A 26,391-nucleotide genomic window follows, 5' to 3' on the forward strand; every position below is an offset into this window, starting at 1 on the left:
ACGTTTATTTAGTTTTTTTTAAAGTGTTTCGTTTCCCCCAACTATATTTATTTCATTATTATGAGACATTTTTTGTCAAATAAAATGTGTTTTAAAAATAGTGGAATGCCTGGAAGAAGGCATGTGTCTTCAGTCCTCTGGACCTTTGAATCTGCTTTTAGTGGACCCCGTACACTGTTTTTGTTTCCCTTTTCAAGAAAAGCCTGTGTTTTTCATAATTAATTGTCCCACTGCCTAATAAATAAAGACACATTTACAAACATAATGTACTACAAAACAAATAGTGAACCAGAGAAATTCAGAAGCAGGTGCTGAGGCAATGCCATCACATGTTCAGAAGCGGGTGCTGAGCCAATGCCATCACATGTTCAGAAGCGGGTGCTGAGCCAATGCCATCACATGTTCAGAAGCAGGTGCTGAGCCAACGCCATCACATGTTCAGAAGCAGGTGCTGAGCCAATGCCATCACATGTTCAGAAGCAGGTGCTGAGCCAACGCCATCACATGTTCAGAAGCAGGTGCTGAGCCAACGCCATCACATGTTCAGAAGCAGGTGCTGAGCCAACGCCATCACATGTTCTGAAGCGGGTGCTGAGGCAACGCCATCACATGTTCAGAAGCGGGTGCTGAGGCAACGCCATCACATGTTCTGAAGCGGGTGCTGAGGCAATGCCATCACATGTTCAGAAGCGGGTGCTGAGGCAATGCCATCACATGTTCAGAAGCGGGTGCTGAGCCAACGCCATCACATGTTCTGAAGCGGGTGCTGAGGCAATGCCATCACATGTTCAGAAGCGGGTGCTGAGCCAACGCCATCACATGTTCTGAAGCGGGTGCTGAGCCAATGCCATCACATGTTCAGAAGCGGGTGCTGAGCCAACGCCATCACATGTTCAGAAGCGGGTGCTGAGCCAATGCCATCACATGTTCTGAAGCGGGTGCTGAGCCAATGCCATCACATGTTCAGAAGCGGGTGCTGAGCCAATGCCATCACATGTTCTGAAGCGGGTGCTGAGCCAACGCCATCACATGTTCAGAAGCGGGTGCTGAGCCAATGCCATCACATGTTCAGAAGCGGGTGCTGAGCCAACGCCATCACATGTTCAGAAGCGGGTGCTGAGCCAATGCCATCACATGTTCAGAAGCGGGTGCTGAGCCAACGCCATCACATGTTCAGAAGCGGGTGCTGAGCCAATGCCATCACATGTTCAGAAGCGGGTGCTGAGCCAACGCCATCACATGTTCAGAAGCGGGTGCTGAGGCAACGCCATCACATGTTCAGAAGCGGGTGCTGAGGCAACGCCATCACATGTTCAGAAGCGGGTGCTGAGGCAACGCCATCACATGTTCAGAAGCGGGTGCTGAGGCAACGCCATCACATGTTCAGAAGCGGGTGCTGAGCCAACGCCATCACATGTTCTGAATCGGGTGCTGAGGCAACGCCATCACATGTTCTGAAGCGGGTGCTGAGCCAACGCCATCACATGTTCTGAAGCGGGTGCTGAGCCAACGCCATCACATGTTCTGAAGCGGGTGCTGAGCCAACGCCATCACATGTTCTGAAGCGGGTGCTGAGCCAACGCCATCACATGTTCAGAGGCAGGTGCTGAGGCAACGCCATCACATGTTCTGAAGCGGGTGCTGAGGCAATGCCATCACATGTTCAGAAGCGGGTGCTGAGCCAATGCCATCACATGTTCTGAAGCGGGTGCTGAGGCAATGCCATCACATGTTCTGAAGCAGGTGCTGAGGCAATGCCATCACATGTTCTGAAGCAGGTGCTGAGGCAATGCCATCACATGTTTTGAAGAAGCTGCAGAGACAATACAATCGCATGTTCTGGTTCAGGTGCTAAGCTAATACCATTACATGTTCGGAAGCAATAGCTGAGACAATGCCATCACATGTTATAAAGCGGATGTTGAGCCAATGCCTGTGAACCGAACCCCGGGTCATTGCCTGACCGATGGTGCCCACCCCTAACTGGGTTTATAGATTACATCTTGCATGTGCAATGAATATAACTTGGGATAGTCCCACTTTCGAGGGCCAATTAAAAGGAATCCCCTACATGACACTGAATCGGTGGAGAGACAGTCCTCCTTCCTTAGTGCCATGGCTACCTACGACTGCTGAATGCCCCATGTGGCCGGCATGGCAGCACATTTTGATGATTTCGTTTTAAGTAAAGGTTACATAAGGACAGCGGGGCAGCAGGGAAAGTGCCCGGGCTCCCTGCAACAGGTATCAGGACCTGTGCAAACTGCTCATAAAGAGGGGAAAACGCCAGGGAAGAAATGAAAGCGACAGACCCCCAATGCATCGCAAAGACACACATTCTGAATTAAGGTTTATGATAGGGCAAGGAATGGAGCTTTTGTTCTACAATTGGACCAGATTGTAAAAGAAAAGACCCACATCGGAGCTAACTGAATTTTGCACTATACTCATTTCAAAGGGCAGAGTTGTCTTGTTAAAAAGATGCCCACATTTGGTTTGTTCTGTGCGTCGTTATTTGAACAGGAAAAAAATAGGGCGAAATCAGTTTGCTCCATTTTTTAATTTAAGATATCAGGTGACGTTTTAGAAACACCTGTAAACTCTTGCATTGTAGTACAGATGCAATGTGAGGAGGGACCCACCACGTTTGGTTATTTACCCACGCACCGACTGCCCTTAGCTGTGTTAATCCCTATTGCCATTTCCGCCCAGTACCTGCCCTTCCCTACCCAATCAACACCCACCTGGGGTCTCTTTGAGCTAGCTCTATAAGAAGTAACATCAACCTGTGTGCCATGTAGGGCATGCCAGTGTTATTTCTAAGCATTCTTCGCAGTGGCAATGGCTGAATTGCTGCTATAAATCAGCTTATGGTGTCATGTAAATGTCATGGTACAGCAGTGCTCTGCCTCTTGGAGGTCTCTCCTTCACATTGCTTAGTGTCTCTCCCGATAAGCACTGTTCTCGCAGCAGGCACGTGGACCGAGGGCATGGATTTGCTCGCAATAGATTGCAATGTTTGAAGGGTCAGCGGTTCATCGGTCACAGGCATATTCATGTGTTGTATGCTGCTCTTCTCTTGACTGGATACTATTATATATTTGTGAGTTTCACAAAACAATTTAAATGCATTACTCAGAAAGCTCAGCAAGTTAAGATCTTGCTTGCTTCAGAGATCTCTCTGCCCCTCGAGGACACAGTTCAAATCCCAGGAGGGCTGACTCTGCTCATTATCCATCTGAGGTCGATAAAATAAGAAATATTCAATTGGGTAACAGCAGGAAACGGGCACGATGTCCTATAGAAACACATGACATTCATTTCACAAGAGAGGCTGAAAAATATACATTGGAGGTCATTACGACCTTGGCGGTAGGGGGTTAACGGGGCCCCGTTAACCCCCTACCGCCACATTACAAGGTTTGCTCGCGGGACCCGCTAAGGACGCCTGGTTCTGCCGTCATTAACGGGCCTGTTGTTAGCATGCTCTCCATTCCCATTGATCCCTATGGGGGCTCGAATGGGAATGGGGATGGGTTCCTGGAATGGGGAAATACCGGGCCCTCCAAGGTCGGAATGGCCCGGTATTTCCCCATTCCAGGAACACGGTACCCGGTACCCGGAATGGGGGTAGCCATGCCGCAAATAGCAGCATGGCTACCTCCAAGGTCGTAATGACCTCAATTGTCTGTATTCTAAAGGACCCCACTGAACCCTGGCTTTAGATTGTACTGTATCTGGACACGTGCCCATTTGTGAAGTACAACACAACATGACTACAGGACTACTAGGTCATCTGCAATACAACTGTATGCCCACAATGTAAAATATGGATTGTGACTGATAAAGTGCAGTGTGAACAATACTGCTATATAGATTAATTACTAGTACATTGAAGTATGCATTCTACTAAGTATGCACTGCAGGAATATACCCTAAATATTGATAAAGTGCATTTAACAGTGTGCAGTATTCCCTCCATTAAAGGGCATTAACATATAGCTTAACATATATCACACACTAATAAAGTGCAGTATCCCAAAAGTGCATGGAATGTTTTAAAGTGTATTAGCTCCCTGGCATTGGGGTTCAGCCAATGAGAAGCTCAAAATAGGGGCACATGTTCCGAGACTCCTCAGAATCGGGAGAATGCTATCTTCCATGCTGGGATGCTTGTAAGTGCTCCCACATCCCCCTTTCTTCATCCTAACCCCCAATTTCCACCGCCCTAGATACCTCCGGCCCTACTTGCTTGCAGCTTGCTCTTCCCTCTCCAGAACTCCTCCTGTTGCAGCAATGGCCACCACGGAAAGGGAAAAGGGACTATGGTCCTCATTACGAGCTCGGCGGTGGGGGAAAATTGGTGGGAATGCAGCAGGAATTCCATTACCGCCACAACTCCACTGCATTCCTGTACTGCCGAACTACGAGATTGGGGTGGGGGGCAGGATTTACCTACCAGTATATGGCTGGAGGTGAATCTGCCACCCTGCCACCAGTTTTTGGCAGATCTATCATGACAGAACTACTCCCGGCAGTAGTTCCGCCAGAAACCTCATGGCGTCCTATGGACTGCGAAAATGGGGATTTACACTGCCATGCCACTTGTAATCCCATGGTAAACCCACGGGACCAAGTGCTGGTAACGGTAATTGATGTTGGTAGTAGTTCGACAGAAATACCACCGAACTACTGCCAAACTCATAACGAGGGCCCATCTGTAGTTCCCTTCTCCCTTGTCAATAGCGTCCAATTTGTTTTGTAGATTTCTTAAGTTAAGATAATGCAACCAGACCATTTCTCAACTTAAAAAAACAACTATTAGCACCCGAAAAGGTACTAATAGCAATACACCCCTCCAATTGAAGGGATTACCAGGCCTGGTAATGCCCGGGGCCAACTTTAAAACCTGAGCAAATTACCTGACCTGATAATGTCCACGCCTGTCAGGGTGTATTGCTTAAGTATGGATCCCATTTCACAAATCCAACATTCAAAAATGTAGCAGAAAACATATGTTTTAGTGGGGAAAAAATGATTCTTGCAAATGGACTGGTTCACATCATGGAGAATGCTCTCAATCGAAGAGTATTGGCATTTGTAGTTTGCACTTATTTAAGAACAGTGTGTTATTTCAATAAGAAATTACTTACAGAGCACAGAGCAGGCAGTAACAGAAAGGGATCGATGTGATCTCTTGCCCGCCGAAAATACCGACTAAGAAACACTTAGTACAATGGTCAGACATCCAAACATGGCAATACATATATTTTACGATGCCCGCAGCCCTGCCCTCCTCCCTACATCGTTTACCTCATTTATTACAGGTCGGCCAACCTGCTCTCTTTCATCCGGTTTGAGCGCCGCAACTCTTAAAGTCGCATTTCAATCAACGCAATATATTGCGCTTTCTTTCCCACTTCCCATCCATCTAATGGAAGCGGGGGTCACCCCTGCCACCCCTGCGCCCCTTCTTCGGTATAATGTGATTCAGCACTTTCTTAACTGCCGAATGTGCAGTATATATGTTTGGCATTTTTTTATCGACTTTTTCGCCTGATACCACAGAAAGCAGAGACAGTCCTAAAAGAAACTGCCTTTATATATGAGATTGTCTGGTTGACATATGTATGATAAGTGGTAAAGGGTTGAGAGTGGAAATATATACTAGGGACAGGGATTGGAGGACATGACATATTTGTTATCATTGACATCTTAAAGGCAATTTTTACACGTTTACAAATAGCATAGAGTTGTTCTAATATTAGAATGCGGGAGCAATGGGTCTGGCGGTTAGTTTGGATAGGTGGGTGGCAAGGTTCGGGGCCTCCCTCCATTTCTAGAAAGTAGAGTTTTGAGCCTCATTTTGAGAAGTAGCGCAGAAGAGATGGCTTTGATGGCTGAGGGGGGAGCATTCCACTGGGGTGGGGAAAGTAGAGAAAAGGAACATTAATGGGAAGAGGCAATGGGGGCAAAGAGGGCTGATAGGTTGTACAGAGACAAGGAAAGGATGGTTTGAGAAATAGTGAAACGTTAGATGATTAGAGTTAGTTAGTTGAGGGCATGGCATGGCCATGAATGGATCTATGGATGAGTAGCAGGAATGTAAAGAGCCATTTTGTATGGAGATCCAGTGTGGTGATAGGAGAGCTTGCTAATGTTTATGAGATTGAGTCAGGCTGGCGGTGACAGTGGCCGTGGCCGTGATGTACTGGAAGAGTTTCAGGTCACTGTCAACTAGAACCCTACAGAGGACATCTGTCTTTGAGGCATTGAGGCGCATAGAGCCTTCCAGTCATGGATGGCAATTAGGCATTTGGTTATTTGGTTATTCGTTCAGAGATTGCAGGAGGGAAGGAGGGGCATGAGAAGGCGATATGAGTATCGTCAGCAAAGAGGTGATAGTTAAAGTCCTAGGAAGAGATGAAGTTTCCAAGAGTTGAGATGTATTGGGTGACGAGAAGTGAGCCTAGGACTGATCCTTAAGGAACCCACACTGGAGGGGGTATTGTTTTGAGAAGGGGGGCTGGAATCCCATGAGATGATAGAGCGGTCAGAGAGATTGGAGGACATGCAGTCGAGGACGGTGTCCTTGAAGCCAAGAAGGCAGGGAGTTGGAAGTAGGGAGGAATAGCCCACTGTGTCAAATGCCATGGAAATGTCTGGAAGGATAAGAATGGAGGCGAGGTGAGAGTGTACAGTGCTAAGAGCCTTAGCAACATAGATGAAAGCAGTCTCAGTGGAGCGTTTGGACCGGAATCCAGATTGGAAGGGGTCAGCATGTGTTTGCCTCAGACCTCCCTTTTGAATTCTGAATAATTATTCAACATCCTGTGAAGTTTAGTTTCATTCGTGTTGTGTACCTTGCTCATGTCCGGATGGCACTATACTCCTCTGATAAATTCTCATGGAATAAAACGTGCGTAAGGGTTGTAATTGTCCTATTATAGCACGCTTAATACTGGGGACCAGTTTCTAAGTGTCAGCCTTGGATTCAAACCTGTGCTGCTATGATATGATATGTTATTTATAACGTGCTTAATACCGAGAGGTTTTTAAGCGTGGTCCCAGGGATCGAGCCTGTGTTGCTCTGTGTCGTTTTGCTACCAAGGCGAGCACGTTGCTCCTGAGCTATCCTCCCGAGACAATGCATTGTCTTGCTTCCAAGAAAAAAGCGTGGCCCCTGAGCTATCCTCCTGGTTAAATTGTTTCATTAGCGATGGGTGGGTTTTACCAATCCAAACACTTTAAAACTTTAGCTGGACTGAAAAATGCTGAACTTGTTCTCTACCTGCAAGGGTCATATTTCACTAATCCGACGCTTAAAGGATTTGCCAGAAAACCGACATTTGAGCAGGCAAAATAGAATGCCATTTGTGGTTGTCGTGTTTCTGTGGGAGTGCTCCCATCTAGATTGGGAGTGCCCTTTAGCTCCCTTTTCTGCTCAGCTTAGTACACACACAACAAAGCCCTCTACACAAATACGCCATGCATGCCAGCAAGCGACAGGGTGTCTGTTCAGTAAAGTTTTCCCCTAGAGAATAAGTGCATGACTCACTTTACTAAAATACAATTTATCTTCTAAGTATGTCCACTACTAATGTGCAGTAAACCATTTCAGTGTAATGTAGGACAAGGAATACATATTTGTTGAGTAGACTCTGCCTATTGTCGAACTACAGCACGCGCATTCCGAACAGCACACCACCTCTTAAAAGGCACATTCACAATTACAAGAGTGTACCCAATCCAGTCAAACGAATCTCTGTTAAAATACAGCATGCTCAGACATGTGGGTCCCCTCTACTAAAGAAAGGTGCACATAGGCATTTAGTGCAGTACACCCACCAAACTAAAAGAAAATTAAAGAAGTACAGTTTATGCATGCAGTACAGTACACACTGTACTAAATCGCAGTGTATTCCCTGTTTCAGTGCCTAGCCCTGCTCTACTGCACACCTATGCAGCACAGTATTTGACCTGTGCAAATACATAATGCTTTTATGTACTTGTTCCCTTGTCTTATGTACAGTATTCCTGATTAGTGTAGTAGGACGTGTTCTTATGAGGCGCGTGCCTACGCAGCGCAGTGTATCCTGTTCTTAAAATCACACAGCCAATTGAGGAAACGTATTCATCGGATTTAGGAGTCGAAAGCACACTTTTCTTATGCCATTTTCTTTTTTTCTTAATCTATTTTAAATTGTGCCTAATTTTTCAGTTCCAATATATTATGTAAGCAACATTTCTTGTTTTAAAGAACATTTTGATTTTCTTAACAGTTTATTCATTTTGCTTATCCCAAATGTTGACCTATCACCCCTATCACACTGATCCATCTCCACCTTGCCCAGTTACCAGTGCAGATTCATTTTTGAGCAAAGTATAAGCCTGAATAGTTGTAAACTGTTGCGGTATCCGTGCTGTGGACTGCTAATAATTCTTTAACACTGCTTTAATATTTTTTATTACGCGTTTTACCACTGCTTAAAGTTTTGATAGCCTTCTGCTACTATTGTTAATTGCCACTTGTGCTATTGCTTGGCCTAGGTACCTTTTGTTGGCAACCCTTTGAGTACAGATTATGCCTCAGTATAGTACATATATTGAGTATACAATGGCCACAGATGAATAAGTATACATCTCAATTTAGTACAATATGCCCACTAGTTAGGTGCAATACATGCTAATTTCGTATACTATGCCCACTGCTAAAGTGCAGGGCACCCATTTGCTGCAATAACACAACTGCTGAAGTATAGCACATCCATTTAATAAGATATGGCCACTGTTAAAATGCATTTCCGTTCAGTACAATATACCTACTGCTTAAGTAGCACAGACCCATGCAATACAGTACAGTCACTTATAATGTTCAGTGCTGGGGAGCTTTTGTATCTTATCTTTATAGTTTTTCCCTTTCTGCAATGATTTATATAGTTTGTGTTGTTTAATAAATGAATTACATTGTCCTTCCCATTTTTTATCATTGCATCTAAGTTTCAGTTTTTGTACAGTGTCTTGTTTCCTCATTGAGAATAAAGAGCGCGTTATTACATTTTTAGACACTAAATAATAATGCAGCTCAGTAAGCCTATTCAATGCAATGTACCCATTGCTAAGGTCATTTAATATGGCCACCACCATGAAATAGGTCCACATTCAGTTCATATATATAATATGCCCACTTATAAAGTACAGTGCATCAACTCATTAAAATGTGTCCACTGGTAATATACAGTATTCCCATTCAGCAGACTATATCTCTCCTTATGTTATGTTACTTCATAATGCTTCTATAGTGTACCAATCACCACTAGTTTTAAGCCACTGGTACATTGTCTGAGCAAATGGTGTATTGTGCCCCCAATCGGGATAAGCAGACTGTAGTCTGTGTGAAAGAAGAAAGGAAAATCATTACAAGAAAGGGGGGATAGGGAACTACAAACCTAACAAACTGGGAAGCTACAATGGGGCGGAGGAAGCGGGAATAAGATTGTATAAACAAGGTGATATGCCATTCAAAGGCAGCCCCCAGACAAAAAGAAAACTGTATTTGGATAATTTGGGCCTAAAATGCAGGGCATTGACAACACACAGAGATGACTATCAGACTGAAAGGGGCACAATTTAATTCCCAACTGTCACATCAAAATGCTGCTCCAGAGAAATAAAATTAAATGGGCCTAAAAATGCAGAGTTACTGTCTCAGAAAGGTGGAAGCATAACTTTGCTTGGCTGGTTGAAGGACCACCAATTCATTTTCAAACTGCAAAACAGGAAAACACTGTTTCCTTGGATAAAAGGAGAGAGCATGGATTTGGGATTGAAGGGAACTGTTTATCAGTGAAGCTCCAGTGCCTGTGCCAGTTTAATATAAAGTATAATTTAAAGATGAACATTGGTGGCATGGTGCAAGAGACATCTGCATATGGTTGGAGGTCAAGTATTAAAAAGGCCTCCTGTGTAAAAAGAAATTGTAAAAAGTAAGGCATCAGTTTCTGTTCAGGAGAAATGGCATCAGGTTCTGTTCATAACACTCAAACAGTGACCTTCTCCTGATCTTCTATATATCTAAACATCTTTTGAACCCACTGCAGTGGCCAAAAAGGAATTTATGGTGGGGCATGCCTGCTCTCAGAAAGCTAATGGATTAATTGCAGCCAAAACCAACAAAGACAACAGATGTCCGGATCTCATGTGGAGTGGGGAAACTAAACCTAATGTGCAATTGAAGTCAAAATATGCATATATGTTTAGAGAATGCCATTAGTTTAGATGTTTGTTTGTTTGTTTGTTTGTTTATTTATTAATATGGCGCGCCAGGACCAGAAGGTATGAGGGCGCAAGCATTACAGGTATATTCTCAGCTTAGTTACAGTTCAGTACATTATTTACATTATTTTACACATTACATTATTATATACATTGTCATCCACAGTGAGTGGGTGCATAGAGACAGAGTAGAATTACGACAGAGTTCCAGGTTAAGAGATTTTTTTAGTAGTTACCGGGTGTCGGTTATTGGTCTTTGTTCTTAAGCCATTGTATATAGTTACGCCTAAATTGGTGGTAGGTTTGTGGTGCTCTGACGGAGGGTGGTAGTGTGTTCCAGTGTTGGGCTGCTTTCACCTGGAAGCTATTGCTGCCCATTTTCGCTCTCTTGAATCTGGGAACAGCGAGCAGGTTAGCATTGCTGTTTCTAGTGTGTCTGTTGGGCGTGTATCTGGTTATTCTGTCTGTTAGATAGCGGGGAGCTGCGTTGTTAAGGCATTTGTGGGTAAGGGAGGCTACCTTAAGCAGGATTTTGTCCGAAGTAGTGAGCCAGTTATGTGTTCTTCTGGTATTCGAGATGTGTTCTCTTTCAGGGAAGATAAGCGCTGCTCTGAGGGCATTGTTCTGAAGGATCTGGATTTTATTGGTAATCTGTTTGTTAGCGCCTACATAGAGGGAGTTACAATAGTCCAGTTTTGATAGTATGAGAGCTCTGGCTAGAGTAATGCAGCTTTGGGTGGAGAGGAAGGGTTTGGCTGAGCGTATTAGCTTGCAAGAGTAGGCTGTGATGGATGCCATGGAGCTGACCTTTTTATGGAAGGAGAGGGTGGAATCGAGGTAGATGCCAAGTGTTTTCACTTTGTTAGCTACCTTGATAGGGTTGCCGTCTATGGTGAAGCTGGAGTAGTTGATGTCCAATTTGTTTAGGTTCGAGGCTGATCCCAGGATGATGAGTTGGACAATCATATTTTGTTGATTTTCATAGGAACCATAGGTTGCACAATAATGGTTCAAATATCATTAAACAGCTGAGGAAAAGGCCTATATGTTGATCTAACCCTGATAAACAATTTGACGTTGGTAATAAGAGTTACAACCTGCAATGTGGTTATGACTTCCCAGAAAATCTCATGAAGCAGAGATTTTGAGAGATAATAGCTTATTAAATTAGTTACCCGTATAAAACATTTCGGGTGGATAACTGTTATAATTTTTGAATAAATCAAGTTAAACCCTCCTTCGAACCTGCAACCTTGTGCAATCACGGGACTCATTTCAATAGGTCTGGCATGGGCAGACCATTTCAGGCATATAGAATACTGTTATTAATAACTGTAAAATAAAAGATATTTGCCATGTTACGAGTTTTAAGTGAAAAATTGAAATGGGTAAAAAAGTTCATGACCTGAACATTCCGAATTTGGCCTTGGCAACTGAACAGGTCAATCAAAGAGAAATGGTTTGGCCTTGGGTAAGGGGATGGAAAATAGTTGTCCAATCCCTGCCAAAAGTCAATAAACTGACATCTCATAATTTAGACATTTTTGGGGTGTGGTTTGGGTATTATAAGGAGACTGCATGAAATAACCTTGGTTGGAACTGTTGATGTGGTTGCTGGATACAATCAGGAGAGGGGAAAGAGGCTGAGGCCTATGACCATGGAGAGGTAAAATAGGGGGATTGAGCCTGAAGCATATCCATGACTGACATTTGATTCTGATTTTCCCTGTCCTGTACCTGAAATATGACCTGAGGCTTGATGTCCTTTTCCCTTAATGCAAACCCAAAGATATTTGTGTAAGTACTCTTGTCCAACAAAACCCAGCCTTGTGAGATCTGTTTTATTCCATAGTATTCCCATTATTGACTGGGTGGGCACACAAGCTAGATTCTTAGGATTTTTACTAAACAATAATTGCATTAATTCCCAAATAGCCAAATTACACAGGGTGATTTTGTTGAAATTAACAATATTGCACCAGTCTGGATAAGCATATTGTCTGTAAATAAATTGGGTACTCCTATTTATATTTGCCATCCCCAAAATTCCATAAAGGGAGGGGTGCATTACAAACGAAATCCCCTACCACTTCCCAGTCCACCAAACCCTGCCTTAAAGCAGAGGGAGCCACATGATCAACTGAATGTCTGAGTGCTTGTGTGCTGGGACAGAACAGTGTCTTCCCAAAGTTAAACAGAGTGGAGTCACTGATTTAAAAGCACACCTTCTACTGAAAGTGAAAAAGTGGCTCCTGATAGAAGGGAGATGTTGCCTTGCATAGTGGTAAAAGAAACAGGGTTTCCAGTTTAGATTTTAAGTGTTTGTTCTGACTGGTTTGTTGTGCTATAAGACTGCCAGCATTACTAAGAGCGCAGAACCAGTTAAATTATTTGTACATGTGATTAAGTTAAACAAAACTGCTAGAATTTCCAAGTGCGCTGTGAGAGTAAAAAGAAAGTGCTGTCTGTGTGAAATTGTTTTTGCAATGAAAAGTGTTGCAGATTATTTAAATTAAACTTCATATAAAGTAGAGTGTCAAGCTTCTGATCTTGTCATGTTTCCAGGCGGAAGATGCTATTAAAAGTGAACCACAGGCAAAGTGTTTGGACTGTACATGTTCTCTGGCTAAAGAGTTTGTGATCTGTGCTAGCCTGAACCAACTAGTGTTTTGAAGTTGTAAAAATAAAATGAGTAGAAAAGAAAAGCATTTGGGCCACAGAGTGAGGTGGTGTGATCTGTGATTGTGTACTGATATTAATTTTCCTATTCTGTAATAAATATATATTCTTTCTGTACACACATCTGTGGCACTGGGTTGAGGGACCTACGTGGTTCTGTATGAATCACAGACAGCACCTGCTGCAAATCACTGGTTTAAAATCTTGTAATGCCAGCCAACTACTAGAATTAACACACCCAATGACTGACTGTGTAAAAAGTGTAAAGTGCGGAACCACAATGGGAAAAACGGAATGTGTTAGAAGGAAGTAAACATTACTCTGCAAGAGCCATACATACATGGCCTCTCCACATGGGTGAATTCACACATGCGAGCTGCAGCAGATATGGAGTTGATGAAATTGGAATAGTTTAAACCTCCTTTAGTGTGGGCAGAATGCCTGATGTAAGCACATTTGCCACATATATACGTTGCTAAACTAAATGGCATTCATGTACAAATGGGTGTAAAGGAGCCAGAGTGCAAATAAGTCATGAAACCCCTTAAACGTTATAAAAGAGGTTGCCCAGTGTAAAGAAGACACTGGTGAGCATACATACTAATTGGCAATTTGGTGCAATACGCATGCTACAAATGGGCCATTAAGTCAATAAACCTACCGCTAGATAACAATATGTACCAAACATGCCACCGCTATTGTGCAGAATATCATTCCTGTACACAATGGCTACAATTAAATATAGTATATTTTTGGGAGTTGGCCGAGCATATTGATGAGATCCTGATGTGGTGGAAAGAGGCCCAACCTATGGTTCTCATAGTAATTGCAGAGGATTTTAAAGTAAATTGCCATGACTCTCTGAAATATGGTGACTATTTGTTATGCTACAAAGAGAAGACTGTACAAGACCCAAAGGGGCTGAGATGGTGTGTCTTCTTTGAGGGCTGGAACTTGAATATGCTGGGTGGGGACAAAGAACGAGGGGGGATTTTTCCAAATAAATGGAGTAGTGGGAATAAGGCCTCTTTGATTGATTTTGTTTTTGTGTCGGACGAACCGAGCTCGGGTGGAAACAGCTACAAAGTGGGAAATGGTTTCTCAAGTGAACATGTGAGATTGTCAGCAGTCTTTTCTTTACCTCACTTGGCAGAACCCTGGAAGAATATGTGTATGGTTGCTGTCTCTGGTGGTAAGAATATGCTAATTTGGGCTGAGAGGGACATAGATGAATTTAATAGGAAACTTGAAAAAGGAATTTGAGATTTACATGGAGATGTTAACACCTACATATGCTCAGTGAACCAACACCCAATTTTCATAGAAACGGCTCTGAGTCTCAGGAAGCCTAACTTGTTTAAAAGACGGCCAAACTATAATCTCATCATCAAACAAATTAAAAGGGAGTATAAGAAAGAGGTCAGAAGGACAATCTGGCAAAATATGAGATCTACTGAACTTAAAAGAAGGATGAAGAATTTAAAACAGAGTTATACGAATAGATTGAAAGGTATTAAATCTAGGATCTATAAAAGAGATAGTGAAAGTATGCTTGCATGCCTCTTAACTAAAAGAGATGGAAATTATTGTAAACGAATAAAACAAAAAAAGAGTTTCCAAATTGAGGTCCAATCTAATCCTATTCCTGAGCAGGTTTGGGCTACACACCTTTCACTGCTACATAACAAGCCAGCAGACACCTCTGTAAACTGGGAGAGCCTGAAATCTGTAAATTGGGCCTTGCTGCCGTCTGTAGATTACATTGAGCTTATCATATGCCATAGAAGCAACTCTAGGGCACTAGGTCCAAATGGCCTCTGTAATAAAGTTATGAGGGCTGTACCAGAGTTGTGGTCAACTATCCTGGATAAATATTTTAAGTCAATAATACAAGAAAGGTGTACTCCTGAATCTTGGAGGGAAGCACACATAGTGCCTATCTTTAAGAAAGGAGACAGAGATGTGCCAGAGAATTATAGGCCTGTGGCTCTTCTAGATGCAGACTCCGAAATATTTGGGGCAATACTACTCTCCTCCTTAGAAGAGTGGGCTAAGTCAAATGAAATCCTTAAACCTAACCAACTGGTATTCCATCCAGAGGTAGGCACAAGTCTGGCAGGCTGGGTGCTGAATTATGTCCAGCGTTTGGGAGGGAGTGCATAAAGAGGTATATGTAGCATCGGCCGATCTGTCTCTGGCTTTCGACCGGGCAGATAAGGATAAGCTATGGAAGAAACTTGCAGACGGGGGCCTTCCAAATGGATTGCTGTCACCAATTATCCATCTACACGACCACTCAGCAATTAGGACTAAATTGAACCAGGAAGGATTGCTGTCCGATAAGACTGAGCCCAATAATGGTCTCCGCCAAGGCTGTATTCTTGTGCCATTTCTTTTAAATGCCTATGTGGTGGATTTGGGAAAATGTCTTGAACAGACTTCTCTTACTGCCCCTAAAGTCTTGGGCGCAATAATGTTTTGGGTGACATATGCAGATTACATCATTTTGCTAGACGGCACCAAGGTGGGAATCCAAAGACTTCTAAACAGCCTATCCATATACTGTATAGAGAATAATGTAATCATAAACCCCCGTAAAATATACTTAATAACCCCAACAGCAGGTAAACATGAGAAGATGAAATCAGTATGGTTAGGAGTGGAACAACTGCTAGAGGTGAACAGCATGAAGTATTTGGGTTTTGATATTCTTAATACCCCATGCAGGAAGGCGTTAATGGAAAGATTTTATATCAAGGCAACAAAAGCTGTTGTGAAGATGAGAAATGTTAATCATACGTTTGGTACATTTTCAATAATCCCTCTTTTGAAATTCTATAAATAGAAAATTGTATCAGTGCTGACCTACAGGGCTGAGATCTATCATACTCTGATGCAAAAAGACTTCTGTCACCTAGAATGTTTCACATGGAAGAAAGTCCTTGGGCTCCCTCAGGCCTTAACCATTAGCATAATAAGATATGAATTGGGTCTCCTATATCTAGAAGCCCATATTGTATGGAAGAGAGTTCTATTATGATACAAATTTAAAGCACCCCCCCCCCCAAAAAAAAATGTGGAATATAAAGTAAAGGGGGGGCTCCTTAAAAAACAAACGTTTTACTGGAATTGTTCAGACATTGGTAGATGGGGATCTGGATGGTGAACTAATACATTTAGCCCCTGAAATTTACAAACAGACACTATGGCATGCCGATGTGTTTAGGACGTGTCATCCATTGGGATGATACAGAAAATGCAGACTATTCCCACAGACTACAACAAATTGGGCATTGGTGCGCAGTACCTCTGCAAATACCCTTCTGGAAGGTGGGATATTCATTGATGAGATTTAGATTTGATATCCTGCCGACCAGGGTAAATTGGGTGAAATGGAAAAAAGGTTATCGGGAAAGCTGTAGGTACTGTTTAAAAACGGGTGAATCACTGCCGCATTTACGTTTGCACTGTGAGGCCTTGATGGTACAACGCCTAGTATGTTTTAAGAAGTTCATTGAACGCTATGGAAGTAGTAAGGGACAGGTAATCTGGAATATGTGTTGCTCGAAAATTTCCTATCAATTGAGTACGCCATTGTTGCAATTCTTAGTGATGATATAGCTAGTGGAGTAGAGGAGATTTGCAATGAGACTTGAAATTAGACTTTTTGGGAGAGCTGGTAATAAGGTTAAATTACATCTACTGTGGCATAAAAATGGCTTTTAAAAGTAATTTTTAATTTAAAATGTTGTATTTCCGTGATGATTTTGTTCTCTGTAAGGACTCTAAAATGTTTAAATGAAATAGTCTGCTTTATACTGTCTTACATGGAGGTGATTGATGCATTTGTGTAAGGCTTTAACGAGTTTTAAAACTGTACACACACACACACACACACACACACACACACACTAGTATCCCCATTCCGTAGAAATGCCCACAGTTTAAACACAATAAAACTGATTGTGACCACTTCTAAGTGTAGCATTAGAGCTGGATGAGCCCAGCGGGGCTGGGGCCGCACGGGTCAAGGTTAAGACTGTGGCCTCACCCTCCTTTTGGATCAGTGCCTACCCAAAATAGGTGCCGGAAAAGCCCCGCTGGCTGCCCGCCAAACCCCATGGAATGAAACATTCAGTAAGAGAAAGGCACTTCTGACAGGTGCTCGCTTGCCCGATTTCCGTTACGGCAGCCTGACTCCTGGTTCGGCTGTCTGATTTCCTGTCCCACCCCAGCCACCCTTTGATTGGCTGGGACAGGAAGGACAGGGGCACTTCCTGGACTGTGACTGCAGTGGCTGGTGGCAGATTTGAAGGCAAGTGACGTAGCACAAAGAGGTGGTAGGTGCACCTTACCTGGCTCCCACTCCCCTTGCCATCTCCAAGGCCCCGCACTTTGCCTCCCTATTAAAAAAAACACTGGTACTGTTGCCGACCCCTCCGCCCCCCCAAACGCCACCATCCTCCTGCCCCTGACAAGCTCCCCTCCCTATCCCCAAAACATGAGCGCTTCACCACTACTCAAGTGCCACCATCCCCTTTTCCCTGCCCAGCCCCCCGCCACACCAGCATTGTCCGTAACTCCGCTCCCCACCCACACACTGGCATTATCATTATCTGCTCACCTAGTCCCTCAAGCCCATTTCCCCCAGTCCCTTTTAGCCCCTTTTCTTGCCCCAGTCCATTTTAGCTCAGTTTCATACCGCTTTAGCCCGATTTGTTGCCCCCCAACCACTTTAGTTCCTTTTCGTACCCATACCCATTTGCTTGCCCGTCAGGCCCCATCACAGGACCCACCCCCGTTTTACACCGACAATTCTCAGGCTTGCCTCGTGTATGGCCCTAAGAGACATGCCAGCATCCCAGGATCGGCCCTACCCATGCATTCCCTGGCTCTTCCAGGCCTCTTAAGTACAATATGCACACTGCCAAAGTACCATAAACCCATGCAGTACAATTTGCCCACTTCTGAACAAAGGGTACACCTATTTAGTAGACTGTGACCACTGCTGGGGTACAGTAGTCAGTACGGTTTTCCCACTTCTAAATTACAGTGTAGCAATGCTACCCTTCGTGTTGCATATTCTGCATGAAATGCCCACCGCTTAATTACTGTACACTGCGCTTCAGGGCTTGTGGTGGCATACGATGCACTCTGCACAGCTCTTGGCCCGTCATCTGTTAACAGTCCTGCATTACTTACATTATAATTGATGCTAAAGCAGCTTCTCTCTTAAAGTTCTCCCCAGGCAGACATCGGCTAAGCCATCTGTGCTTCCATGTGCACTCACTGGGCCATGTACTCACCCAGGCACATTGCCCTTGAGCATGAACGTCCTCCTAACTTTAAACTCATCCACCGGCAAACCCTCATTGCCACTGTACTCATACACACTCACCCATATGGATGATTTAATCTCCTGCATGCTAACTCATTGACTTTATACTCAGACCCCTGATCCCGAAGAGGCAGATGCGTACCCATCCAGTTTTGCAACCGACCCTATGTCATGCCCATAGTTTTTTGCCCCTCTCAGTGACGCTAAAGGTGGCGACTGGATAGTCGTAGCCAAGGAAGCCTATTTGAAGAGACGCTTCCTTCGATTTCCTCATTAATTTGACACTCAACGCAGAGAGAAACACCTAAACACATATTTTGATGGACTGATTAGCATACGCAATGCGCAGCACAACAGGAAGTGATGTCAGAGGACATGAGGTCACAGCAAGATAATGCTGGACAATTTTGGTAAGTGGGGATATACCTGGATTTTGGGGATAAATTCACCTGATTGGCAGTAGCATGTGTTCTCCTCTGCTGATGGGGCAATGCTGATTTCTGAAAAATCCAATAAAGGGACAAACGTTTCTCACCTACAGTCAGTCACGCCCTGATCATACACGGCTGTTTCTTATACAAATGTGCTGGGCCCGCAAGCGACGTGCTTCCCATTCTGCCATTTAGCTCATGTCATTTTGAATTCCTGTAATGTACTTGTAGTTTTACTTTTCCTTTATAAATGTGGAGCTACAAATTCACAATACTAAGGCATGGGATCTTCATAGCCAGGACTAACTGGGCAATGCACAGCTTGTGGTCGCTGTAAAGTCCTCTAGGATTTTCAAGACTTAACAGGGCCCTCCAAAGGACCCTGTGTGAGAGAGACATTTCCTCCAGCCACTCTTTTATTTATTTATTTATTTATTTATTTATTTATTTATTTATTTATCTATTTATTTATTTGCACAAGTGTTCACCTTGCTGTAATTCATGATAGACCAAATCTGCCGTTCCACACCAGTCAAACAACAAGGCATCATGCCAATGAAATAGATCGCTATGAGCAGCTTATTAACTTGTTTATTTATTTATACACAGGAGCGACAAAGCTCTTGTTATCACAAAAGCACATACACTAGATAAGCACTTAGATTTGATGGGAAGCACTGAACTAATTACAATGGGGTGAATTTGAGGGACATTCTGACCAGGTATGGAGGGGAGTAAATGGAACATTTACGGGGGACAATACATAAGTGGACATACATAGATAAAGGACAACAAACATTGGACATTTGTAAGTGCAGGTAGGCGGAACGGCCAGCTGTGCTCGGGACGTGGCCATGCTGGGTGAGGTGCTGGAGCGAAGGCAGAGGAAGTGAGAGACAGAGGCAGGCTAGCGGTGAGGGGAAAATGGCAGATAGCAGGCAGATGAGAGCTAGGTTAAGAGGGTCATTCAGAGGCGAGGAGGTAGGCTTTTAGTTTGGTTTTGAACAAATCTACGTGGACTGCTTCTCGGATGTCCGGGGGAAGAGAATTCCATGCAAGTGGAGCAAGAAGAGAGAAAGAGCGAGGCGAGATGAAGCACAGGGAGGGCGAGGAGCCACAAGGGTAGTCGAGGAGGCAGAGCAGCGATGATGTGTGTTATGTGTCAGTTTCTTGAATTACTTGAAGTTTTGTTTTGTTTTCTTGGATACAAGTAAATATTGTGCAGTCAGCGGTGGGCTGGGTGGGCTTTTGACTTTGAGATGCCAAAAGTGTAGATTATATATGCAGCTCAAAAGATGGAGCCATGGGATGATGGCAAGTAAATGCAGCCCAGCCCATCATGAGACTCTGCGGGGGTGCTCTGCTCCACAGGCCTGAACTGGCCTAAGAGGGGACTCAATCCCCTCCCTGAGAACAGTAGGGGAAGTTTGTCTGAAGTGCAGCATCAACTTTTAAGCTAGATCAGTGGACAAATGAGGGACCCACTTTTCCGCCACCAGTACAGTCTCACGGGAATGAGGCCACTGAAAGGTCACACCTTTCAGATGCAGCGAATGGAGGGCAGGTTGGATCGGTAATCCCCCATCAAAACAAATTACAAAAGGCCAAACACCTCGATTTTTTTAAATCAAATTTTTAGATTTGTTTGCACTTTTTTAAGCAAAGAATAGATGGAGGGTGGAGTAAGGAAATAAAATAGGAAATGGGGAATGTGGGGGTCTCCCCCTGCATTTATTTTAAAATGTGCAAAAAAGCAAAAAGGCGTTTTCGAAATTCGAACTCATTATTTTAAATTCGATATTTCAACGTAAAACCGTGGGGGCCGCCAGGTCCTAGGGAACGCCTACCGTTTATGAAACTATACTCACAAGTAGGAGCGGGCGAAATTACTGCTGGTGAAATGAAATTGGTGAAATTCGCCTCCAATTCCGTTTTGTAATCAAGGTATTTTTGTTGCCTGTTCCGCCACTTTTTCTGAAATGTTGCTTTGTTCCCAAAATGTGTTTTTTGGGGCCCAAAATGTTTTGCGGCCCCTACGAATGAAATTGTATTAATGAACTGTAATTTCAGGTGAGAAAACATCCGAAATTTTGTTTTTTTACCACACATTTCTTTTTTGCCAATATATTTTGGGGCCCTTAAAAAACATAACATTTCAGAAAAACGGCAATGTCCAACCCTGAAAGGCCAACGGCCAATTTTGCTCCACACACCAAATTGTCAGAATGAGCACATTTTGCCAGAACGTGTCAATTTTTCCATGGAACAATTTCCGACTATTTCATCCAACCCTAAGCACAAGTACAGTAAACATGCATTGACTCTTCTTCAAACTCAATGAATTCGTAGACACCCACATGCCCTAGAAATCTGACTTGCCTCTACCCTTGATAAGCCCCTCCTGACACACACACTCTCTTATACTCACACAAGCACACACACTCTATACTCACACACTCCCTGTTTGTGGCTGCATTCGCCCTCCTCCCAACCCCTCAATAATAAAATAATAATAATAATTTAGCATTTATAAAGCGCTATGAACACATGGTATCTGAGCGCTGCTTATTATTACCCACGGTGTGTGGTGTTCATTTATCGACCTCGGAAGGATGAAAGGCTGAGCTTGTCCCTACAGGGATTCGATAAGTTGCTATCCATGCATCCCTTTACCTTCGAGTCCGTTGACCCGCAGCCGGCCTTGATGAGTCTGCACTCACCCACACTTGAAATGAATTTCTATTCACTTACACCCACAATCAATGCATAGTCACCCCCATGAGCTTTGCATTTGTCCACACTCACAAACGTCTGTACTCACCCAGAACCTCTATGAAACTGCACTCACTCACACCTTAAACACATTGACACAACTATCACAACTTAATTACTCTGAACCCACACACACTCTTTTTCAGTCAGAAATCACCCCCACATTCATGAGCCTAAGGACCTAATTCACAGAAGCGTTTTATAAAGGCAAAACCCCACTGGATAACGTTCTTTGAATTAGGCCCCTAGTCGCAAACCCTTTCAATGAGATTCGAGCTTCTCATGCCCTCAGAGACCCACACCCTTGATGAGTATAAAGTAACCCATATCCACAGGGGTTCTGTATCCAAACACATAATTCAATTAGGATGTGAACATTTATTTTTAATCAATAAGTGTTTTATAATCTAAATGCTTTGTATTGTTTTAGAGTAAACTTATTTTATTAAGGCTTTATGTATACTGATATGCATAATGTGGAAAGTTTTAAACTATAACACATTAAAATAAATAAATAAATTATAACCAAACACATCATGAATGACTCCGTTTTGCTCCCGACCACACCAAGGCCCTGATTTACAAAAGATGTTTCATTCGGAATGCACCATTGCAAAGCGCGTTTGTAGCTCGGGCCCTACGCGTCCCTCGCATCATCCGGCACTCACACTCACAGCTAGTTGGCTACTCTCAAATCACACCTACACCATATCTGGCTACCAATGCCCACTCTGATATGTTTCAGTGCTAGTGGACGACTGTAGTGGCAACGGGCGCAGAACACACGCCTAACACAGGACGTTACATGATGTTACACTGTGACCCAGAAGCAGCCATTACTTGCTGGCTCTTTTCATAACGTGCTTCATGCCGGACTCTGGCCTCTAAGCGCGGGACCAACGCTCGACCCAGTGCCGCTGTCCCACGCCCCTTTTACTCTCATTCGCTCTGTATGAACCCTCACACTTGCTCCACAAATACTCAACCACACACGGTGCTCCAGAAAAGATTTGGAACAGGAAGCGTTTTACTACCTATGTCTTTAATTGTGGAGTGAAATGTTTTAGGTGATAAACATGTAAACCCCATTCGCATGTGGAGTATTTTTAAGTGAATTCAAACATCCGAATTGGAAATGTCTTTGTAATGAAGGCTTGTTATTCGTGCGCAATACATGACAAAGGCAGCAATAATAACAGAGGTTCCTCCTGTGGCTCCATCTGGAGCTGTGTGGGTGAAATGAGGGGGCTCTATGTGCAATACTGTCCTGAGCGTGTCTCTGGAGCTGTGTGGGTGAAAGGAGGAGGCTCTATGTGCAATACTGTCCTGAGCGTGGCTCTGGAGCTGTGTGGGTGAAAGGAGGAGGCTCTATGTGCAATACTGTCCTGAGCGTGTCTCTGGAGCTGTGTTGGTGAAAGGAGGGGGCTCTATGTGCAAAGGAGGGGGCTCTATGTGCAATACTGTCCTGCGCGTGGCTCTGGAGCTGTGTGGGTGAAAGGAGGGGGCTCTATGTGCAATACTGCCCTGACCGTGTCTCTGGAGCTGTGTGGGTGAAAGGAGGGGGCTCTATGTGCAATACTGTCCTGAGCGTGTCTCTGGAGCTGTGTGGGTGAAAGGAGGGGGCTCTATGTGCAAAGGAGGGGGCTCTATGTGCATTACTGTCCTGCGCGTGGCCCTGGAGCTGTGTGGGTGAAAGGAGGCGGCTCTATGTGCAAAGGAGGGGGCTCTATGTGCAATACTGTCCTGAGCGTGTCTCTAGAGCTGTGTGGGTGAAAGGAGGGCGCTCCATGTGCAATACTGTCCTGAGCGTGTCTCTGGAGCTGTGTGGGTGAATGGAGGGGGCTCCGCATGCAACAATGATCTGTGCAGTGTTTCTGGAGCTGTGTGGTTGAAAGGAGGGGGCTCTATGTGCAACACTGATCTGTGCAGTGTCTCTGCAGCTCTCTGGGTGAAAGGAGGAGGCTCTATCTGTGCAGTGTCTCTGGAGCTGTGGGTGTGAAAGCAGGGAGATGGGCTCCTACCCGCTGTTTCCTATTTGGGTTGTAAGTTTTTTTACTCCCAATGTGCCTTGGTTTGGAGTATTTGCCTATTTCTAGGGAGTAAAAGTGGGTGATACGCCCGTATCTCCGGGGATAGCCACACCCTCAATTAGTCTGAGCTCACACACTGCCTCCATGCACCTGTAATCAGCTGCGCTCTTGAAGGGGTCTATGGTCACAAAGAGTATCGTCCAATCTGAACGCATGCCCACATTTGATGAATCTCACACAATTAGACAATCGTGTACACCCTCGGTTGATCTGTCCCCATTCACCCTCTGAATCATGTCTTTTTTACGCAGAACCTGATGCCGGCCTCTCCCCAGCACACACTTGGTGAGTCTGTTTTCACCCCAGCCTGAGAGTATGTACTCACGGATTCTTGCAGAGTCTGAACTCAGCATTATCCCAATGGCGCGCTGCTGAGCCACACACACTAATGAAGTGGGCACTCACATTCTGATCCCATGCTCATGTAGTCCCCCAAACACTCCAAGAGGTTGCCTTCACCCACACCTTTGTCCATTGTAGATTTGCTTCATTGTAAACATGCCTTGACCCAACTCATAACAACATTGTCTGGGATTCCCCCGCACTCTCATGAAGTCAGTACTCACCCACGCACTCGTTGGCCTCTCTAGCGGTAGCTCTCTGCCAGGGTCGGTCGTAGTGGAAGGGCTTGCAGCGGTCGCACTCTGGCCCTGCTGTGTTGTGCTTGCACTCGCACACAAGGTTGTCATCCCGGTCCCTCACGCACCTTGAGGCATGGCCATTGCACTTACAGCGCCCGCCCACCTGTAAGTCCGAAACAGCATAGAAGTAGGAGTCCCTGGCCAACGAGGAGTCATCCTCGTTCTCGTCCCCAAAAGTGTGAAGGCGGCTGAAGACCACCTTGATGTCGGTGGCCGTCACCCAGTCCTGCAAAACGGGGGAGTTGTCAAAGTCATGAGCGGTGGGCCGCCCGTCAAGAGTGCTGAAGGCAATGAGGCCCCCAGACAGCGGGTGCATGTCCGTGTGAGAGTCCGTGCAGATGGCCTCCTGCTCGTTCTGCTTGGTGATGGCCGCCTTGTTGGGTTTGTTGAACATCTTGCGGCACTGTGTCGAGTAGAACTGGAAGGGCACCCAAGACTTCCCATAGTCCATAGACTTGAAGATGGCCATGGATTCGGGCCTAGGGGAGCAGAACTGGAGGCTGACGTAGGTCACCTCAAACTTCTTGCCCAAGGATAAGGTCAAGGTGACATTTTGTGGGTACTGGACGTAGTTGTCTGACTGCCAGCATGTCAAGTTGTGGGGGTTGTTGAGGTCAGTCAAGAAGGAGGCCGGGTGGGCCTTGCGGGGATCGGTGGCATTGCAGAGGTGACAGTTCCTGGACCGCTCGTCCCCCTTTTCGGTCACCACGCAGAATCTGGCTGGAGGTCGGCCGCAGACGCTGGACACTCTCACCTCCTTGCCGAAGGCCGAGTTGACGAAGTCTGGGATGCAGCGCCTTGGGTTGCCATTCTCGTCATAGCATGGGTCGGGCTGCGCCGTCTGGACCGAGAACATGCTCATACCGTAGCCACCACGGACCCCCTCGGCCATCCAAGATACGGCCCCCAGAACCACCAGCGCTTCCCAGACCTTCCAGAGCATGGCGATGCCGTGTCCTCTGGAAAACCTACCTGGGGGAAACCGAAAAACACAGAATTGTGAGTAAAGGCTGCCAACATAGCACATTACCATACAATACATCCAGATATCGCATTACCATACAATACATCTAAATATTGCATTACCATACAATACATCCAGATATCGCATTACCATACAATACATCTAAATATCGCATTACCATCCAATACATCCAAATATCACATTACCATACAATACATCCAGATATCGCATTACCATCCAATACATCCAAATATCACAATATCGCATTACCATACAATACATCCAAATATCACATTACCATACAATACATCCAGATATCGCATTACCATACATACGGAAGCCGAGGGGAATAGTTGAAGTGCAGCACGAGGGCCTTGGGAACAGGATAGTGATGTGTCGGGTTACAGTATTATGCTTTTGAACTGCTCTGCGTCACCACCGCAGTAGTAGTGCCACATCAGTGCCCTAGGGCCTAGGCATAGTGTACCCCCGCCCGGGATAACCCGAGGTTTGGCTGCTGTGGAGAGTAGGGTGGGCAAGGGTGACGTGAGAGGGAGGGAAAGACGGGAAGGAGTTTGCAGGCACACTGGTGACCTCCACAAAGTGAAAGCCAAATACCATTGCATAACACAGGGAGGGAGTGAGGCAGGGCCAAATGCTTGCATTACTATGGATGCGTGCTGTCCCATTACACATGCACTCCCTTCTCGAGGGAGCAGACACGGAAGAGCACTGGGATTCCAAGCCGTTTAAATGCCATATGACATGGATCCGATCCCCTGATCGCGCGACTCAGGCTTTCAGGCAAACCAACGAGAATACAGCGAGTGCCACAAGCAGGGAATGATAGGGACACTGATTATTATCGCACTTAGAAACTGTAGGAAGAACTATATACATCACCAAATGATTAACTCGCTTGAAAGTTAGTGTGAGAAAAGGAATGGGGAAAACATAAAATGTCCTGTACAAACACACACATTCCAGGCCTTAAGTTAGCCTGTTTGCAACCTCTGTTAGGGTTTTTCCTTTGTCGGATAGCTCAGGGGCAATGCTTGAGCGCGTCATAAAATATTAATTAATTGATTAGAGAATGTTGCCTCCGAATGAACCCCCACTATTTAGCCTCAATGGAGCATGTCAAATTTTCTGATGAAATTGTCCAAACGTTGTGTCACTTAAAGACTAAGCCTATAAGTGA

At 44.8% G+C, this 26,391-nt stretch overlaps 1 protein-coding gene across 4 annotated transcripts in view; it reads right to left on the reverse strand.

Moving 5' to 3' along the window:
* NTN1 (netrin 1) overlaps positions 1 to 26,391 on the reverse strand; it is a 632,822-nt gene that overhangs the window by 399,879 nt on the left and 206,552 nt on the right. For 3 of the 4 annotated variants that reach the window (XM_069654581.1, XM_069654580.1, XM_069654578.1), the window contains exon 2: positions 24,152 to 25,194. In XM_069654581.1, the coding sequence (XP_069510682.1) occupies positions 24,152 to 25,169 (1,018 nt within the window). In that variant the 5' untranslated portion in view covers positions 25,170 to 25,194. Of the gene's footprint in view, positions 1 to 24,151; positions 25,199 to 26,391 lie in introns of all 4 variants that reach the window. The other variant, XM_069654579.1, reaches the window with a different exon arrangement.

Source organism: Ambystoma mexicanum, chromosome 3q (genome assembly GCF_040938575.1).
Source record: "Ambystoma mexicanum isolate Mex_15411 chromosome 3q, UKY_AmexF1_1, whole genome shotgun sequence".
NCBI classification, from domain to species: Eukaryota; Metazoa; Chordata; class Amphibia; order Caudata; family Ambystomatidae; genus Ambystoma; species Ambystoma mexicanum.